The following is a 20,129-nucleotide window of genomic DNA, read 5'->3' on the forward strand; positions in this document are numbered from 1 at the left end:
TTGCAGCCAGTGGCACGGGGAACATTTCACTGGTAGAGGGAAGAATGAATTCAGTTAAATACCAGCAAATTCTGGAAGCAAACATCACACCGCCTGTAAAAAAAAGCCGAAGATGAAAAGAGGATGGCTTCTACAACAGGATAATGAACCTAAACACACCTCAAAATCCACAATGGACTACCTCAAGAGGCACAAGCTGAAGGTTTTGCCATGGCCTCACAGTCCCTTGACCTAAGCATCATCGAGAATCTGTGGATAGACCTCAAAAGAGCAGTGCATGCAAGACGGCCCAAGAATTTCACAGAACTAGAAGCCTTTTGCAAGGAAGAATGGGCGAAAATCCCCCAAACAAGAATTGAAAGATTCTTAGCTGGCTACAAAAAGTGTTTCCAAGCTGTGATACTTGCCAAAGGGGGTGTTACTAAGTACTGCCATGCAGGGTGCCCAAACTTTAGCTTTGGGCCCTTTTCCTTTTTTATTATTTTGAAACTGTAAAAGATGGAAATAAAAAAGTTTTCTTGCTTAAAATATTAAAGTGATGTGTCATCTTTAACTTTATGCCTTTTGGAAATCAGTTCATCTTTTACTTGCTTAGCTATTCACAGTAACACAAATTTTGACTGGTGTGCCCAAACTTTTGCATGCCACTGTACATTTGATTTGATCTTTTGATTTTTCTCTAAGAGGAGGCCATAATGGTGGAATAACATAGTGTTGGCTCATGTCCAATTCTGACAATTAGATTTCAATATCTTTGTAATAAGCATGGCAAGAGGCTGTGCAAATTGCATATGAGCTGATGTTTATCTCTGAGTGACCTACAAAGACGCATCTTCAATTAACTTTTGTTTTCGTCTGTGGAGGTATAGTAATATAGATGTTAACTTACTTGATCAACAGATGGATTTCCAGATCATTGGTCCAGAAAAGCTCAAATCCAACGTGGCAACTGAGAAATTTAATTACAAATAAATTTAAAAATAGCTATTCTCATTTAGAGTATTATAATACCATCAGATTGTTGTAAAACCCAAGCTGGTTCAATTGTGTTTTTCATGAAAGGGAGCCAGTTTTTCTTGCCCAGTCTGGCTTGCATGTGAGTCTAGACTTGCCAATATGATTGATGCTTAATTGCCTCCACTTCAGGTGCAATTACGAGTGGGCAGTAAATTCGGGCATTGTCAATGATGTCCGTATCCTGTGAATGAAACAATTTTTAAAAACTGAATAGATGGGAAATAGCCAGAATATACCTCCCCAGGATCAGAATCTGGTTATTATCACTGACAAATATTGTGGAATTTGTTTTGCAGCAGTATAGTGCAAGACATAAAATTACTCTAAGTTACATAATAAAGAAGTAATACAAGACATAAATAATGGGGTAATGTTCATTGGTGTATGGGCCTGATTGCTGAGGGGAAGAAGCTGTATTAAAACTTTGAGTGTTAAAACCTGCAAGCTCCTGTATCACCTCTCCAGTGGTGGTAATAAAAAGAAGTCACATCCTGAATGGTAAAGGTCCTTCATGATGGATGTCACTTCCTTGGCACTGACTCTTCAAGATGTCCATGATTGCAGAGAATTGACCCTCTAAGATGTTGACACCCAGGAATTTAAAGCTACTCACCCTTTCCACCACTGAGCCATCAGTGAGGACTGCTGTGAGTTCTCCCAATTTACTCTTCTGAAGTCCCCAGTCTGTCCCTTGAACTTGTTGATGTTGAGTGTGAGGTTGCAATTGTGACACCATTCACCCAGCTGATTTATCTCACTCCTCTATATCTCCTTGTTGCCATCTGCCAACAGCAGTGGTGTCGTCTGCAAATTTATTGATGGCATTTGAGGTGTGCCTAGACACACAGTCATGAGTGTAGAGAGATTAGAGCAGTGGACTAAACACACATCCTTTGGGCGTGCCTTTGTTGATTGTCAGTGAGGAGATATTATTGTTCTGCACTGACTGTGGTCACCTGATGAGAGAGGTGCAGAGGCTCAGATTTTGAAGCTTTTTGATTGATACTAAGAGGGTGATGATGTTGAATGCAGAGCTGTAATTGATAATCAACAGCCTGATGCATGTTTTGCTGTCATCTAGGTGCTTCAAAGCTGAGTGGAGAGTGAGTGAGATTGTTTCTGCTGTAGTCCTGTTGTGGCGTTAGGCAAATTGCAGTGGGTCCAATTCCTTGTTAGGCAGGATTTAATTCTAGCCATGACCAACCTCTCAAAGCACTTCATCATAATAGATGTGGGTGCTAACAGGCAGTAGTCATTGAGACAGGTCACCCTTATCTTCTTGGGCACCTTCTGAAGCATGTGGGACCCTCCAACTTCAGCAATGAGAAGTTGGAGATGTTCTTCAACCAGCTAGTTGGTTTGCACAGATTGTCGGTACCCTGTCAGGTGCATCATCAGGGCATGACACCTTGTGAAGGTTCACCCTCTGAAAGATATTCTGACATCAGCTTCTGAGTCAGCGATCATAGGATAATCAGATGTGGGAATTTGCACAGGTCTAGTGTTATTCACCCTTTCAAAGCATGTAGGAAAGGTGTGCAATTCATCAGAGAGTGAAGCATCACTGCCATTTATGCTATTAGGTTCCAGCCTTATAGGAAGTAATTGCATGCAAACCCTGCCAAGCTGCCATGGTTCTGATTCTGTCTCTAACTTCACACAGAATTGCCTTTTTTTCCTCTCACTTTGGCCTTCTGTACATTGTATTTGGACTTCCTGAAGGGTTCTCGATTGCTGGTCTTAAATGCCACATATGTAGCCTTCAGCAGACTGTGAATCACCTGGTTCATCCAGGGCTGCTTTTTTGGCATGAATTAGTATATACTTGAAGATATCGTCCATGCAGATCTTGGTGACGTCAGTGATGATCATGGCATATTCATTGAGATCTGAAGATGAATCCCTCAATGTGGTCCAGTCCACTGATTCAAAACAGTTCTGTAAACTTTCCTTGACATATCTTTGCTTTCCCATTACTGTGTTTCTGTGTTCTCTACCTATATGCCAGGAGTAGACCTGGATTTGCCCATAGCTTGCCAGCTCTCGTCTAAACCCTCCCCTTTATCTCTGTACTGACAATTTCCCCTCTACGCTTTCCATACAGTGGTCTTATTTCAAATTTTGCCTATCCATTTCCCTCCCCTGATGCTACCAACACTCGGAATTCCTCCCCGCAACTTGCTTTCTGATAACTTTTGTCATCACTGATCCAAAATAGACCTTGACTTGAGTCTTGGAGATGGTATGCACTTCTGGAGGCAGGTCCTTTGAATGACACATGAAATCAAGGCTTTATCTTCCCTCTCGGGGTGGATATAAAAAAAAATCACACACATAAAAATTGCTGGTGAACGCAGCAGGCCAGGCAGCATCTATAGGAAGAGGTACAGTCAACGTTTCAGGCCGAGACCCTTCGTCAGGACTAACTGAAAGAAGAGCTAGTAAGAGATTTGAAAGTGGGAGGGGGAGGGGGAGATCTGAAATGACAGGAGAAGACAGGAGGGGGAGGGATGGAGCTAAGAGCTGGAAAGTTGATTGGCAAAAGGGATATGAGAGGATCATGGGATGGGAGGCCTAGGGAGAAAGAAAGGGGGAGGGGGGAAGCCCAGAGGATGGGCAAGGAGTATAGTGAGAGGGACAGAGGGAGAAAAAGAAGAGAGAGAGAAAAAAAAATTTATATAATAAATAAATAAATAACAGATGGGCTATGAAAGGGAGGTGGGGAATTAACGGAAGTTAGAGAAGTCAGTGATATTTATTCATGGTGCCTTATCTGGCCAGTATTTATTTCTCAATCAGCATTACAAAAGGCTATCTCTTTACTACTGAATGTTTATTTTGTGGAGCATGCTGCATTTTCTAAATTGCAATGCTGGCTACACTTTATTAATCCTGCTGAAGGGTCTCGGCCGGAAACGTCAACTGTACTCATTTTCATAGATGCTGCCTGGCCTGCTGAGTTCCTCCAGCAAACCAAAGGTGAAAGTTTTATTGACATTTTTTTGCTTAATGCAGGAGGGATATAGAAATAGGGATTCTTTCCAAGTGCTGCTGACTCAAGAGTAGCTTTGTATGAATCTTAAAGTGGTCAGGCTTAGCATGAGGAAAGGAAATGCATGAACTAGGAAGGTAATGAAAATAGGAGAGACTGTGAAAATATTTGCTAAAGTCCAGTCTTTAAATAGAACATACGACACTGCAGCACAGAAACGGGCCCTTCAGGCCATAGTGTCTGTTGGTGTGCTTGATGCCAAGCCAAACTAATCCCATTTGCCTACATGTTGTCTATGTGCCTCCATTCCCTGCCTATTAAAGTGCTTGTCTTAAACATTGCTATTGTATCTGCTTCCACTTCCTCAGACAGCATATTCCAGGCATCTTACCACTCTCTATGTAGTAAGTTCCCAAAGTACAACACCCTATACTTGTCAGGATTAAATTCCATCTGCCATTTTTTGCCCATATTTATCTCCATCTCATTTTTATCCTGATGAATCCTCTGACAACCTTCCCAATTATCCACAATTTTGCCAATTTTCATGTTGTATGTAAACTTACTAATCAACACACCTGCATTTTTGTTCAGGTTATTTTAGATGCCACAAACAACAGAGGTGCCAGCTCTGATCCTTGTGTAACACTGCTGGGCATACAGTCAGAATAATAGCTCTCCACCACTATCCTCTGACCTTTCAGTCTCTGTGTGTCCCATGTGCCTTATTCTTCAGGATCAGTCTACTATGAGGGACATTGTCAGAATCCATGGATACAATTTACACTGTCCTGCCCTCATCAATTATCTTTGTTTTCTCCTCAACAAGCTCGATCTGATTAAGTTTGTAAGGCATAACTGTCATGGACAAAGCCACGTTGCCTGATCACAGTAGATCTAAGCTCAAAGAATATTTTACATTAATTTCCCTATACTGATTGAGAGCTTGTGAGCCTATAATTCCCTGCTTTGATTACTGCCTTTCTTAAATAGAGGAACAAATTTTTCTATTCTCCAGTCTTCTAGGATCTTGCCTTTGGCTGAAGGGGATACAAAGAGCTCTTGTCAAGTCTTCAGCAATCTCCTCTCTTACTCCTCTTATAAACTTAGGATAGATCCCATCAGTCCCTGGGGATTTATTCATCTTATGTTCTTCAGTGCTGCAACACCACCATTTTTTTGATATCAATATACCCTTTAGTATCCTTCTTGATGAATACTGATGCAAAGTATCATTTGAGACTTTGCCTACTTCCTCTGGCTCCAAGCATAAATTCTCTCCTTTGTTTTTGAGTGGTCCTATCTTCTCCCTAGTTACATCCTTGTTCTTAATGAATGTACAAACTGATTTGAGATTCTCTTTAATCCTACTCACCAAGGATATTTGATGACCCCTTTTTGCCCTCCTGAATCCCTGTTTGAGTTGTCTCCTTTTTCCTTTACATTTCTTGAAAGGCCCTTTCCAAACTGAGCTTCCTCAGCTTTATAAATTGGCAAAATCTCATTGTCAGGGTGCCTGAACCTTGCCATTCTTGTCTTGTGGTTCAGGATCAACTATGACGCTGGAGAAGATGCACCTGACATTTTCAAAAAATAAAGGATAAAGAATCTCAAAGCACTTATGCATTATTGCAATTAATTAAGTGGATGTATTTTCAATTTTTCAGCCTTTTCGGGAAGGATCTCGAAAATCTTCAAGGGTAAAGGTAAGAAGAAATTGCAGAGCTGCAATAACATTATGCTTGAGTATTTATAGAAAGTGTGTGCACTACCTGAAATACTGGAAAAGTTTTGTGTATTCCCTTGTTTTTTTTCTTTGATCTTTAATGTAGCGGTATTAAAATAAAGAATCTTATAATTAAGTAATTTCAACTAACAAAGCAAATCATGGTATGTAGATCATGATTATTGGTCCAGTTTGATTTTGGGGCAAATTTAAAGAAATAATTGATATAGAATATCTTTCCAGGCAAAATATTGGAAAACATTCCTCTAAGAAAATTAGAAAAATAAATTACTACTAATTTTATTATTTATAAATTATTTAGTGTTTTAGATTCATAATCTATCAACATTACATCTAACTATTGTTGATTAGTTCAAATTGTTTTAAGTATTACACTGGAATCACCATTTCAAACTATAGCTAATACTCATAATTTTGAATTGATCTAAGGTAACTTGTGTAGGCAGGAAAAAGTGACTCTGTTGAGTTACATCAGCGGTAATATACATGTTGGTGCTCGGTCTCTTTTTGAAAATCCTGACCATTGGCGCTACATTCTTCAATTGTATTTTTAGTGGGTGTATTTTGGTTACTTCAATTTGAAATTTTAGTTTTGTTCTCTACCCATTTAGCTTTCTTGCAGTTTTGTAGTTCCGTACATTAGTTCAAACCACCTTACTGCTCTTCCTCAATTTTTTAAATTATTAGAAAAAACAAAAGGGATTTCTCAAATTTCAAATGGTTATATCTTCATGATGACACCGTTGGATGATGTTTTCTCCTTGATAATTGCTAATTCTGTATTGGCTAATGGGGAAAGGAGGAAGAAGATAAATGTTCAATTGACACTCAGTGATTTTTGCTAATGCTTTCTTGTCCTTAGCAAAATTCAGTATCAGAAACCGATGCTGTTGATAGTGCTAATTTTGTGTGGGAGAACAAAATCAAAACGTGGATGGATCGATATGAAGAAGCAGATGGGAATCAATACAGTGAGGATATTCAGAACATCCTTGAAGCACACCGATTAGCATTAGAAATAGGGGATGGACATGAAAAAATGGAGGTCGTCAGTAGATCAGACCTAAGTACCAATCTTGCAGCCGTTAAGCCTCCAGTAGAGGTAAGGAATAGACTTGATTGTTTTCCTAAAGCATTTTTGTTGCCACTGTTTACTCACTCTTGTTCTTTTGCTCAGTCTGCTCTTTGATTTCTCTCTCCTCTTTTTAATGTCTCCTCTCTGCCCACATTTCTTTCATCTTTTCTCTGGTTTTCTTTCACCTATCCTCTTTCAATTCCCAGCATCCATATGTTATATAGCGATTCCTGGTTACTTTCTCATCTTGTTCCAGACCTGTAAATCTGTATTCACCAGAATGGTTCAGATTTTCTTTACTCCCATAATCTGGTCAATGTGCTACTTTTGAGGTGCTCTCAACTAATTGAATTCAGTTAATATCTGCAATGCTTAGTTATTTGTATTTTCCACCTATATAGAACTCTTATAATTCTACAAAACAGGAGTTTAGTTAGCCCTTGACTGTTTTCTGGGAACCTAATGACTTCCACTGTATGAAACAGGAAGTACATAGTCATTAGAAACATGCAATCCACCATGTGCTATTTTAGTAAATGGCAAATATTTACTGTACATTTCCTGTAACTAAGCAGTACATCACCTGTATATATAGATAAGGACATCTGTTTTAGATACCTATTGCAAGACTGGATTGCTGAGAATGGCAGTATGTGGTCCAGTGGACAGTCCTTAGACATACAAGCTAAGTTTTTAAAAATATACTACATTGAATATAGAGTTGCTCTTCCCAAGTAAATGCACATGGAAGGGTAATGATTTTGCATTTTCCTTTGATTTTCCACAGAAAAATATCCTAATTTGTTATTCTCTTCAACTTTTGACATTTCTCTTTCTCTCTTTTTGAGTGACTCCAAATAATTGACATAATTCCATAACTGAATGGAAGTAACCCCAAAATAAAGCCTTTGGAATATTGCTACCTGTATCTAAGTACTGTTTTAACACTCACTTCGTTTTGTCCAACTAATAGTTCAATCCAGTTTTCTAATCTGCCTAATTTATTTTCTCACCATCTTCCATGTGTTTTCTTGTTCAAAGCTTTTCTTCAGTCAACATCCACTATATTTCTCCTACCTCTCATTTCCTGTTAATCTCTTAAGGGACCTGTTTGCGGTTTCTTATCAAAATATCTGTCTTGGCTCTCCCTAACAGCTGCTTCTTTAACTAATAAAGCATTAATTTCCACTTTATTGACATGATAGTTTGAGGAACTAATGATTAGAATAGTAAAGCCTTATAAAATTTGAGAGGAAATCCAATGTAAAATTTCATATTTTTAATTGGAGAAAATATTAGACATTTTCTGTATTATGGTGGCTTTTGTATATTATTACTTAATTGTGATGGTTGATTTTTTTGTGTCGTGGACTTGATTCAGTTCTATTTTCATATATCACAAACTACATGAGGTTGTAAGTGTTATTTTTTTTCTTCAGAGTCAAGTGCAGAAAAACAAAAAAATATTGAAAGCCTCCAAAGACTTGCTTCCTGATACCTTCATTATTGAATATCGTGGAAAGTTCATGCTACGGGAACAATTTGAAGCAAATGGACATTTCTTTAAAAGGCAAGTTTACGAAATGGTGTTCACTGATTTTTAAAACAGTGATGCTCTTTAAACATCTAATAACATTGAAGTGATTATTTTGATTGGAAATTCTTACATGCTTTCAGTTTCAAGTACCTTTAATGGTCTGGCCGTATCATTTCAAATGTTGAATGTTCACTTTCCCACACTTCTTTATTGTTGAAATTTTTTTTTGATATGCAGTGTAGTCGTTGAAATTCTGATAATAAGTAATGAATGCTGGAGTAAGCCAATTTGTCTGTTGAACTTGCTCTGCTATTCATAGATCATTGTTGATCTAATCTTGGGTTTAGTGCCACTTCTCCTCGCTTTCTCTCCATATTACTTGATTCCATTCAGTATATATCTATCACTCTGTGCTTCGTATATATTCAATAAATCTACTCCTACAACTGTCTGGTAGAGATTTCCAAAAAGATACAACCCTTTGAGAAAGGAAAATCCTCCTCAAATCTGCCATTAATGAGCAAGCTCTTATTCTGAAATCATTTGCTTCTTCATACCCTCATCAGAGGAAACATTCACTGAGCTGTAGTATGTTCACATCTTTTGCGAACCCAATTGGGTGGTGGGCAGGTAGTGTTGAGGAAGCTGGGAGTCTGCAGAAGGTCTTGAATAGATTGGCAGAATGGGCAAAGAAGTGGCGGTGTAGGGATGTGTCTAGCCCTTGCATACTGTTCGGCTCAAATTTGACCTGTTTTGACATTTGACAGCAGTAAAAACACCCTAAATGCAATTTTTAAAGCCGAAATTTGATGGCTTCTCCTAAAGTGACCAAAAATGAAAAAAACTTGGCTTTAAAAAAAATGGCATTTAGGGTGTTTTTACTGCTGTCAAGTGTCAAAACGGGTCAAATTTGACGCGAACAGTATGTAAGGGCTAGTCTTGCACTTCAGTAGAAAGATTAAAAGCGTAGACTTACTTTCTAAACAGGGAAACAATTCAAAAATCAGGAGTGCAGAGGGACTCAGGAGTGCTAATGCAGGATTTCCTAAAAGTTAACTTGCATTTTGAGTCAGTGATAAGGAAGGCAAATTCGATGATAGCATTCATTCCGACAGGGCTAGAATATAAGTGCAAGGATGTGATGTTGAGACTTTTATAAGATATTGGTCAGACCACTTAATGCTTGCTTGTTTGTTTATTAATTTATTATTTCTTTTTCTGTTTGCACAGTTTTTTGACTTCTGTCCGCTTGTTGAACGCCCTAATTGGGTGGCCTTTTGTTGATTCTGTTATGGTTACTGTAAGAATGCCAACAAGAAAATGAATCTCAGAGTTGTATATGGTGACTTGTATGTACTTTGATAATAGGTTTACATTGAACTTTGAGTTTGGAGTATTATGAGCAGTTTTGGGCACACTATCTCAGAAAAGATGTGCTGGCATTGGAGAGGGTGCCGAGGAAGTTCACAAGAATGATTTTGGGAATAAAAGGGTTAATGTAGGAGGAGCATTTGAAGGCTCTGGGCCTGTACTCACTGGTAGAAGAATGGTGGGGACAGAATGGATGTGGAGAGGATGTTTCCCATAGTGGGTGAGTCTCGGACCAGTGCAGGCACAGCCTCAGAATAGCACAGAGATGAGAAGGAGTGTCTTGAGCCAGAGGGTGGTGAATTGCCATGAACAACTGTGGAGGCCAATTCTATGAGTATATTGAAAACAGAAATAGATAGGTTCTTGGTTAGTCAGGGCACCAAAGGTTATGGGAGAAGGCAGAAGAATGGGATTGAGAGAGCTAATAAATCAGCCATGATTGAATGGTGGAGCAGACTTGATGGGTTGAGTGGCCTAATTCTGCTCCTACATCATATGATCTTAGCTTTAGAATCTTATATCTTTCAACAGGATTACTTCCCACTCTTCTAAACTTGAAGGCCCAATCTTTATTTATTTATCCCAAAATCACCCTATGAAACCTCCCTTACACTATCTCTGATGCAAGTATATCTTCCTTAAATATGGAGACCAGAACTCAACACAGTGCTCTAGATGCAATACACTGGCATCATGTAAAGGTGCATCAAAACCTCGGTATTTTTACATTACATTGTAAGTGCAGCCAATTTTCCATTAGCCTTCCCTAATGACTAACGAGATAAGCCATTGTTTTCCTTCTTTATTTAGGTAATGGAGAGGTAAGTTTGGATGTTCATTCTCAATACACAGATAGGGCTAAAGAAATCTTTGAATGGTGTTACTGAGGTGTCACATGTAGATGAGAATTAGCCAGGGAAAATCTTCTGAGTCAGCAGAATTATTTTCCTTTCAAAGTATTTGATGAAGGATTTTTTTTTCTCTGCTCTAGCAAATGGTGGAAGATAATTTTTTTGTTTGCCAGTGCTGTCTGTCAGTGTATACCAGTCACTGATAGATTAAACTAACCTCTGAGCATTTGGTTCCATTGACTTGATTGACGCTGAATGTAGGGAGGTGGTGATCAAAAGGTTATCGTTACACACTATTTAAATAAATGAACAATTATCTCTTTATGTCTAGACCTTATCCCTTTGTATTATTTTATTCAAACTTTCGAGGACTGGAAATGTGTGTTGATGCAAGAACGTTTGGAAATGAAGCAAGGTTTATTAGGCGATCATGTGTACCAAATTCAGAGGTGGGTGTGTTTGATATGTATTTCATTAACTAAGGTTTGGATTTTGCGATTAGCATTGCAGCATTGAACAAATACTGCTAACAGTTCATTTCACTTAGCACTTTCTGTAGGAAATTTGGAATGTGTGTGAGGAGGATAAACATCTAAATATAGCATTTTGAAGTATGGTTGATGAGGCACACAGGGTCAGAGAAAGGTGGTGTCATTCAGTATAGTTAAATCCATGCAAAATCATCCATAGAGTGCAAAACAAAAATGGGAAGGAAAAAGAAAATCTGCAGATGTTGGAAATCCAAGCAACACAGACACATAATGCTGGAGGAACACAGTAGCCCCAGGCAGCATCTATGGAAAAGAGTACAGTTGACGTTTCAGGCCGAGATCTTTCAGCAGGACTGGAGAAAAAAAGAAACGGAGTAGATTTCAAAGGTGGAGAGAAGGGAGGGAGAAACATGAGGTGATAGGTGAAATCGGGACAGGGAGAGGTGAAGTAAAGAGCTGGAAAGTTGATTGGTGAAAGAGATACAGGGCAAGAGAAGGAGAATCCAATAGGAGAGGACAGAAGGCCATGGAAGAAAGAAAAGGGGGGAGGAGCACCAGAGGGAGGCGATGGGCAGGCAAGGAGATAGGTGAAAGAGGGAAAAAGAGGATGGGGAATGGTGAGGTGGGGGGGGGCATTACTGGAAGTTCAAGAAATTGATGTACATGCAATCATGGTTGGAGTTACCCAGATGGAAATAAGGTGTTGTTCCTCCAACCTGACTGTAGCCTCATTGCGAGAGCAGAAAAGGCCATGGATTGACATATTGGAATGGGAATAAGAAGTGGAATCGAAATGAGTGACCATTGGGAGACCGTGCTGCTTCTGGCGGATGGAGCTAGGTGCTCGGTGAAGTGGTCTCCCAATCTATGTTGGGTCTCACCGTTAATACATGAGGCCACACTGGGAGCACCGAACACATTATATGACCCCAGCAGACTCACAGGTGACATGTTGCCTCACGTGGAAGGACTGTTTGGAGCCCTGAATAGTAATGAGGGAGGAGGTGTAGGGGCAGGTGTAGCTCTTGTTCTGCTTGCAAGTCCATCTTTCCCTCTCCCCCACCACTTTCTGCTTTCCGCAGGGATTGCTCCCTATATGACTCCCTTCTCCGTTCATCCCTGCCAGCACTTATCTTTGCAAGCAGAACAAGAGCTACTACACCTGCCCCTACATCTCCTCACTTACTACCACTCAGGGCCCCAAGTAGTCCTTCCAGGTGAGGTGACCCTTCACTTGTGAGTCTGTTGGGGTCATCTACTGTATCTGATGCACCCAGTGTGGCCTCCTGTATAACGGTGAGACCAGATATAGATAGGGAGACTGCTTCACCGAGCACCTACACTCTGTCCACCAGGAGAAGCGGGATCTCCCAGTGGCCACCCATTTTAATTCCTCTTCCCATTCCCATTCCGATACGTCAGGCCAGGGCCTCCTCTACTGTCACGATGAGGCCACACTCCCGTGGGAGGAACCACACCTTGTATATCGTCTGAGTAGCCTCCAATCTGATGGCATGTACATCGATTTCTTGCCCCCCCTTTACCATTCCCCATCCTCTTTTCCCTCTCTCACCACTCCTGACCTGCCCATCGCCTCCCTCTGGTGCTCCTATCCCCCTTTTCTTCTTCCCTGGCCTTCTGTCCTCTTCTATTAGATTCCCACTTCTCCAGCTCTATCTTTCACCACTCAACTTCCCAGCTTTTTACTTCACCCTTCTCTGTTTCACCTATCATCTTGCGTTTCTCCTGCCCTGCCCCCCAACACCTTATCTTTTTTTTCTCCAGTCCTGCTCTAGGGTCTCGGTCCAAAATGTCAACTATACTCTTTTCCGTGGGAAGGAAAATAAGATTTGGGAGAGAAGTCAGAATTTTTTTGTTTTGCTTATGTCTTTAAATCTAATGGAATTGTTACGAGGCCACAAGCTTTAGTGCCAAATGGGCTGTTAGCAGAAATTATAATAGTTGAATTAAGATCTTAGGTGAATAGCCCTTCTGGTGAGTTTTCAATATAATCATCAGATAAGTAATGAAACAGTATTATTGTTCTTCCTTATACTTAAATGTCATCAAGTCTCTAGCATGGTTTAACTTTGTAATATGTGGAGCTCAAAGTTATCATAGGAGCCTTTGAGACAGTAATTTTCTGAATTCCATACTTAATTGTGCTGTTACCAGTAGTTGTTTGTTTCTTCTTTTTAATAATAGTACCCAGATGATCTTGGTGATGCTTTTTTTGTTCAATTCAGGCCAGTAAAATTTTCTGTTTATTTTTTACATTTGTAGGTTCGCCATATAATTGAAGACGGTATGATTCATCTTCATATATACTCCAAGAGAAACATTCCAAAGGGTACAGAAATTACTATTGGATTTGACTTTGATTATGGAAACTGGTAAGTAGTTGAGTGGGGGCAGTAGTATTTGTGGTGAAGATGTAAGTCTAGGTGTCCCTGATGCCCATGTGTGATCTAATGCCATGAGTTTGAGTGAAGTTGAAAATTAGTAACATTTAAATTTTTAAAAAGAATATAGACAGAAATGGATCTTCAGATAGTTGTTTTGAAATATACTTTGAGCTTCAAAAGAAAATTTTAATGTAATATTGAAAAGTTACTTGTATGATTTCATTGCTGTATTTTTTTTTAACTCTTACTTGTCCAAGAACTGATGTCTCTTATTTCAATTGAAAATTTGCACAGGCAACAGGAAGAGAAAACTTTTAAAAAAAGACAAAAGGCAGAATAGAAAAAGTGTTGAAATTAGTAAAAAGGAAGTTTAGAGTAGGAATATAGAGAAGAGAAAAGTAAAGCTGATCAGAACTAGTGATATATGTAAAGGCAATGACGAATAAGAGCATGGCTGATGTTGATGGGAAAGGACCACAGGTGAGGGAAGTGGGAAAGTCTGCAGTTAGAGGGAGCTGAGAGATACAAGTCAAAGTAAAACTGAGAAAGGAGTTTAACAAAAAGTGAGGGAAAGAAATAAGTAGAAAAGCACCAATGAGATGAGAGATTTGTGGAAGTAGTGTTGAGAGCCTACTTTACATTTTCACAAAGTACTTTGAACTTACTTTAATCAATGTTCATTGAAAGTCTGCATGTTATTTGTGAATATTCTTCTTGGCTCACTCCAGTAATCAGTTTCATGATTGAATATAATGAATTGGTATTTATTTAAGGCTGGCCTCTGTTACATGCAAAACTGCCTGAATTACTTTATTCATAATGTTCATTAGAATATGATTGTTTGTTCCTCCATACAGCAAATACAAAGTGGACTGTGCTTGTCTGAAAGGGAATCCAGATTGTCCAGTCCTCAAACAAAATTTGGAGCCAACTGAGAACATTAGCATTGGTTATGAAACAAGAAGGAAAAAAGGAAAGAAAGAAAAGGACAGCATAAAAGAAAAGGATGCTCAAAATCAAAATATTTCTTCTGATACTGAAGGAATGGCCACCAAATCTAAAGGATTAGATAACAAACAGAGGAAACTGTCTCCCCTCAGGGTGTCTTTGACTAACAATCAGGTAAAAATGTAGTAGTGCTTGATAAAGGAAATAAACTTGTTTTGATGGCCAGCTGTATACCCCAGTAGTGACTAATCTAGCAAGATTATAGCTCTCCATCATCTGTAGAGAGAGTAGTGCAGATCATGTAAAGCAGTCATTTCCATCTTGCAGGAGCCAGATTTTATTGAGGATATAGAAGAAAAACCTCCAGTTAGCAATGAAGTAGAGATGGAGTCTGAGGAGCAGATTGCAGAGAGAAAAAGAAAGATGGTAAGTTGACAGGCAAATAGCTGCTTCATGCTGTTACAAGACTTCAGGCACATTAACAGCTTTTAATGATTGCTAAATGTTGCTGCTTTAAACATTAGAATTATCATATTAGTGCTGTAGGATTCTTTTTGCTTGATTAGCTCCTAATGGGAGTCACTGGTCAGATTGTAATGTTGAAAGATGTAATGTCTTTTGGCTATTGCTGCTGGTCTTGCATTAATGTGTATTTATAGTAGCACAGTTTGCCCTGCTATGCTGCCTGTGATATCTTAAATTATGGCCTTTACTTCTTCAAATCTGTATGTAACTTCAATAATTATAATTTTCAAGTGACTTTTAGAAATTAACTAAAAGGAGCAAGAATACATTACTTATTGAGGTTATAAGCTATTTACCAGCATTTCTTATGAATAAAATGGAGCAGAGATATCAATGGAGCAATTCCTCCTGTGATCCACGGCCATTTTTTACACATGAGATATTTCCTCCTCCAGTTTCAGATAATCTAACTAATTTGCGAAGGCATTGAATGCTAATGATTAATAGTATTGCACAAAATTTGTAAAAATTCCTTTAAAACCACATGATTTGAAATTGGTTAAATAATATTGGTATTCAGAAATTGTTATTTTTAATTATTAACCAGTGTTAAAATACTCTCCTGCAATCAATTTGTTTTCATTTATGACACATAGGGTATATCACAATGTTCATAAAGGGGAGGGTTTTTCCATTCTTTTACAGAATGTTGACTTAGTTGGCAAACCAGCCAACTCACCATTCTCACTATTACCGTTGTGACAGTGATGGAAAAATGGATTATATTTCCAAGCCAGAAGGGTGTGTTAACTTGCATACAAGTGATGATTTAGGAATTGTAATGGAATTAAAATTGTAAAATCGTCTGTGAATTATTGGATAGGGCATGCTTAGAGTATTCTGTGCAGCTCTGGTTGCCATACTGTAGGAAAAAATGTAATTAAGCTAGGGAGGGTGTAGGAAAGACTCACAGGAATATTGCCTGGACTGGAAAGCTTGAAGAGAGAATGGATGGTCTATAACTGTTTTCCCCGGAGCGAAGGACCATACAGACACTTATATAATTGAGAGGCAGAGATAGGGTAGGTAGTCACAGGCTTTCTCCCCTATGGTAGAAATCTAAATCTGAGGAATCTAAATCAGAGGTTTAAGATGAGAGAGGAAAGATTCAAAGGAGATCTGAGGGGCAGATTTTTCATACAAAAGGATGATGGGTAATGGTTTGAGGTGATGGATAAAGCAGTTGAGGAAAGAACAATTACAATGTTTGAAAGAAAAAAATTCAGACAGGCACATTGTTTAGAAGGGTTTTGAAGAATAGGAGCCAAATTCAGGAAAATGGGGGTTTGCATAGGTTGACATTTTGGTTACCATGGATCAGCTGAAGACATATTTTCATGCTGTATATTTCCGTCACATCTTATAATGAAGAAAGTTTCCTGATAAAACAGCCAAAGTCAGTGCCATTCTGCTGTGCTATCCTCGTAACTCCAAGTTTATTTTCTATTAATGCCTATTAACCTCTACTTGTACAGATTGTTGGGTCTAGGATTGTGTCCTCAAAAATTTGTGCAGTGATGACATGGGCAGTGATTATGGATGCTCATCAACCTCAGTCACCTTCATTTGTGAGAGATGTGATTCAGCCACTGGAGAGATTACACTTAGATTTTTGTAAACTTCAGACTTGCCCAGATTCCACTGTACTTCTGCTGCAACACAACAAAAATGTGGGTAGTTAAATGGTTTCCACGTAGTCAGGTAGAAGCCATCGACAACCATATTTTTTTATTCATACGTGCTCATTTAATTCTGGCTTGTTTGGTACGTTCAGATAGAGGCTAAGCATTATGCATACTTTTGCAACTACTTTACTACAAAGGTGTAAACATGGTAATTCATTTTGATCTGCCTCATCCTTCTTGAGCTTATCCCATTTAGCACAATGATAGTGCCCTAGAATCTGATGGTGACCTTGTTGTGAAGGAGGAACTACATCTCTACAAATTTTGTAATGTCAGTCTTGCCAATACTACTATTAATAGGTGCATTTGCAGTGGGTGTGTTGATAGGGACAAGGTCAAGGAGGTTTATTTCTTGCGTTATTTCACTCATCTGAAGCAATCATGTGCTACCAAACCACTCTTGGTGAAAGGCTTGAAAGCCTCCACACAGTATGTTTTCTGCCTTGCTTCCAAGTATTGTTCAGCAAGTTTCATCAGCTGAGTTTTTAGTAGGTATTATCAAAAAAATTCCTTGCCTGTATTTTAAACTAGTACTATGAGACAAAATCCAGAGGCTATATTAAGAAATCCTGTGGCTGCTTCTTCTCAATTGTATTCATCTCTAAAACCCTGCAAGTTTATTTTTCATCATTGCCTATCCAATTTCCTTCTGAAATCATTGATTGTCTCTACTTCTGTTTTTAACTTGCTGAGTATTGGACAGGAATCAAATTAAGTTTAATTGTGGTTCAACCACATACATGAATACAGCCAAATGAAACAGCGTACCTCTGGGGTCAAGGTACAAAACTCAGTACCACAGCACACATCAGATAACACATAAGGATAGCAGAGAAACATAGTCACAATAAGATACACAGCCGAAGTCCCAGAGTGGCATGGCCTGTATATTGAGCATAGGATGTTCTGGTCGGTCCGGCTTAACTTCCACCAAACAAACACGGGAGGGCAGCACCAATGGGAGGGACCAGCTCCCAACCCTGTACGGATTCCAGTGCACCCACAGAGACCTCTGCTATCTCCCACACTATCTCCTCCACTTGGCAGCTGCAACAGGCGACATTGCAGCATGAGGTCCTTGTCCATGCAACAACTGAGGCAGCGCAGCTCCCCTGCCATCGATGAACCAGACTTGCAGTATTCTACATTACCAATGTTAAACAAGATCTTGTGATCACAATAAAAACGTCCAATACAATCATCTTCACCATTTGTTGGATCGTGCACTGCTTCCACCCAACAACGATACACAAGAAGTCCAAGCGACAACACAATGGTGCGCAATGTCCAACTCCATTGCTGTCAAGCAACTTGTTGATTGGATTGACCTGCAGTACTTGATGTTCTTGATATCCAGTAGTTTCTTACGATTGGAAAAAATGATGTAAAGGATGAACAATTACACCTTCGGTTGGATCCAGAGAGGCTGCTGTGACTCTGTGTGCCGCCATCTTACCGTCCAGTTAAAAAATAATATAATATTTGAGGTCCTGCCACTGTGCTCAGCAGATCCTTCTCAACCTGTTTTTCTTGCCTATATCCTAGAAGTGTTAGGGCCATGTGTGTGTACCTTTTTAATATAGCATTAGAGCTAGAACTAGATTTTTGTTAGAAGTGTATCTACTTGTTAGTAGTAATCTCTTCTATATTATGTTAGCATTGAACTGTTGCTGCTAAGTTAACAAATTTCACGTCACATGCTGCTGATAATAAACCTGATTCTGATTCTGTTTGAGCTAATGAAAATAATATGCTCATAAACACGTTATTGAATGCAATCTAAGAAATCTTGTGTACAATAGAATATTATATTAACATAGTTTGGTGTACTGTGTTTGGCTGACCCCTTTTTATTTTGTCCTATTTTTTAATAGACTAGAGAAGAACGAAAAATGGAAGCCATCATGCAAGCATTTGCAAAGATGGAGAAGAGGGAGAAAAGAAGAGAACAGGCTTTAGAACGAATCAGCACAGCAAAAGATGTTAAACTAGAGACTAAAGAAACACAAGCAGTAGCCATCTCGGATTCCACACAGGTATGATATTTTTGTTGTTCCCTCAAAGTCTACACGAGCTGCTCTTATCTTGCCATTAATGTTATTATCCAAGCTATTCATTATCCCCTTTTCAGAAATTCAGAAATCTGGCCCACTAGATTCTAGTTTATTAAGTAGCTTCTAGGGTACTTATAAAAGTTGCTGTTAAGTTGCTTGCTAATTAGTATTTTGCGAGCCTCTTCTATAACACAGATTGAGTAAGTTAGAGAAATGGTTAATGACTGCTTTTATTTTGAATTTTTTTCCCCTTGGTATTGCTTTCCTGTTACTCTTCCACTACTAAAAGTACTTGATAATGAAACACTGACAGTCTCATTAATTTGCTACATTTATTATACACATGCTATATGCTTATCATATCACTTGGATGTTTTGACTGTGTTTTTCAGTTGCTTTCTTTGTTTTTTAATGTATGGTATTTCTTCCTAGATTTTTAGTATTTTTTTTGTTATTCTATCTCATAACCAGATTCTTAAAATCTTACTTTCACCTCTGCTCACTAGGCTACCAGTAATCAAGACAGAAATTATTGTAAGGGACTATGTATCTAAGTATTTTGATAGACAGTGCCTGTCTATGGCTTTGTGTGTGATAGGTCTTGTTTTGCCAGTCTGATAGAGTTTTTCGAGTTTACCAGGAAAATTGTTGGAGGGAAATGCAGCGGCTGTTGTCTACATGGTCTTTAGCAAGGCCTTTGACAAGGTCCCACATGGAGGCTGGTCAAGAAGGTTCAGTCGCTTGACATTCAGAATGAGGTAGTAAATTGGATTTGACATTAACTTCATGGGAGAAGCTAAAGAGTGGTTGCTTTCTGACTGGAGGCCTGTGACTAGTGGTATGCTGCAGGGGCTGGTGCTGGGTCCATTGTTGTTTGTCATCTGTATCAACGATCTGGATGATAATGTGGTAAACTGGATCAGCAAATTTGCCGATGATACCAAGATTAGCGGCTTGTGGACAGCAAGGAAGGCTTTCAAAGCTTGCAACAGGATCTAGACCAGCTGGGAAAATGGGCTGACAAAAGACAGATGGAATTTAATGAAGACAAGTGTGAGATGTTGCACTTCAAGAGGACAAACTAGGGTAGGACTTTTACACAGTGAACATTAGGGCACTGAGTCATGTAGTAGAGCAGAGGGGTCTAGGAATACAGATCTATAATTCTTTGAAAGTAGTGTCACAGGTAAATAGGATGGTAAAGAGAGCTTTTGGCACATTGGCCTTCATAAATCCAAGTATTGTGTACAGGAATTGGAATGTTATATTGAAATTGTCTAAAGCATTGATGAGGGCTAATTTGGAATCTTGTGTGCAATTTTGGTCAATTACCTAGTGAAAAGATATCAAGAAGAGTGAAAAAGCCCAGAGAAAATTTACAAAGATGTTGCCAGTACTTGAGGGCCTGAGTTATATGAAATTATTGAATAG

At 39.0% G+C, this 20,129-nt stretch overlaps 1 protein-coding gene across 8 annotated transcripts in view; it reads left to right on the top strand.

Annotated features, from left to right (window-relative positions):
- The window catches only part of kmt2e (lysine (K)-specific methyltransferase 2E), a 131,803-nt gene that overhangs the window by 79,922 nt on the left and 31,752 nt on the right, over positions 1-20,129 (top strand). For 7 of the 8 annotated variants that reach the window (XR_010021134.1, XM_063072860.1, XM_063072858.1 and 4 more), the window contains 8 exons: positions 5,677-5,715; positions 6,619-6,858; positions 8,271-8,401; positions 10,922-11,039; positions 13,365-13,474; positions 14,344-14,608; positions 14,762-14,860; positions 18,519-18,680. Coding sequence is in view for 7 of the 8 variants with exons in the window: in XM_063072860.1 (XP_062928930.1) it covers positions 5,677-5,715; positions 6,619-6,858; positions 8,271-8,401; positions 10,922-11,039; positions 13,365-13,474; positions 14,344-14,608; positions 14,762-14,860; positions 18,519-18,680 (1,164 nt within the window). In the remaining variant the exon portion in view is untranslated. The remainder of the gene's footprint in view (positions 1-5,676; positions 5,716-6,618; positions 6,859-8,270; positions 8,402-10,921; positions 11,040-13,364; positions 13,475-14,343; positions 14,609-14,761; positions 14,861-18,518; positions 18,681-20,129) is intronic. The other variant, XM_063072861.1, reaches the window with a different exon arrangement.

Source organism: Mobula hypostoma, chromosome 20 (genome assembly GCF_963921235.1).
Source record: "Mobula hypostoma chromosome 20, sMobHyp1.1, whole genome shotgun sequence".
Taxonomy (NCBI): domain Eukaryota; kingdom Metazoa; phylum Chordata; class Chondrichthyes; order Myliobatiformes; family Myliobatidae; genus Mobula; species Mobula hypostoma.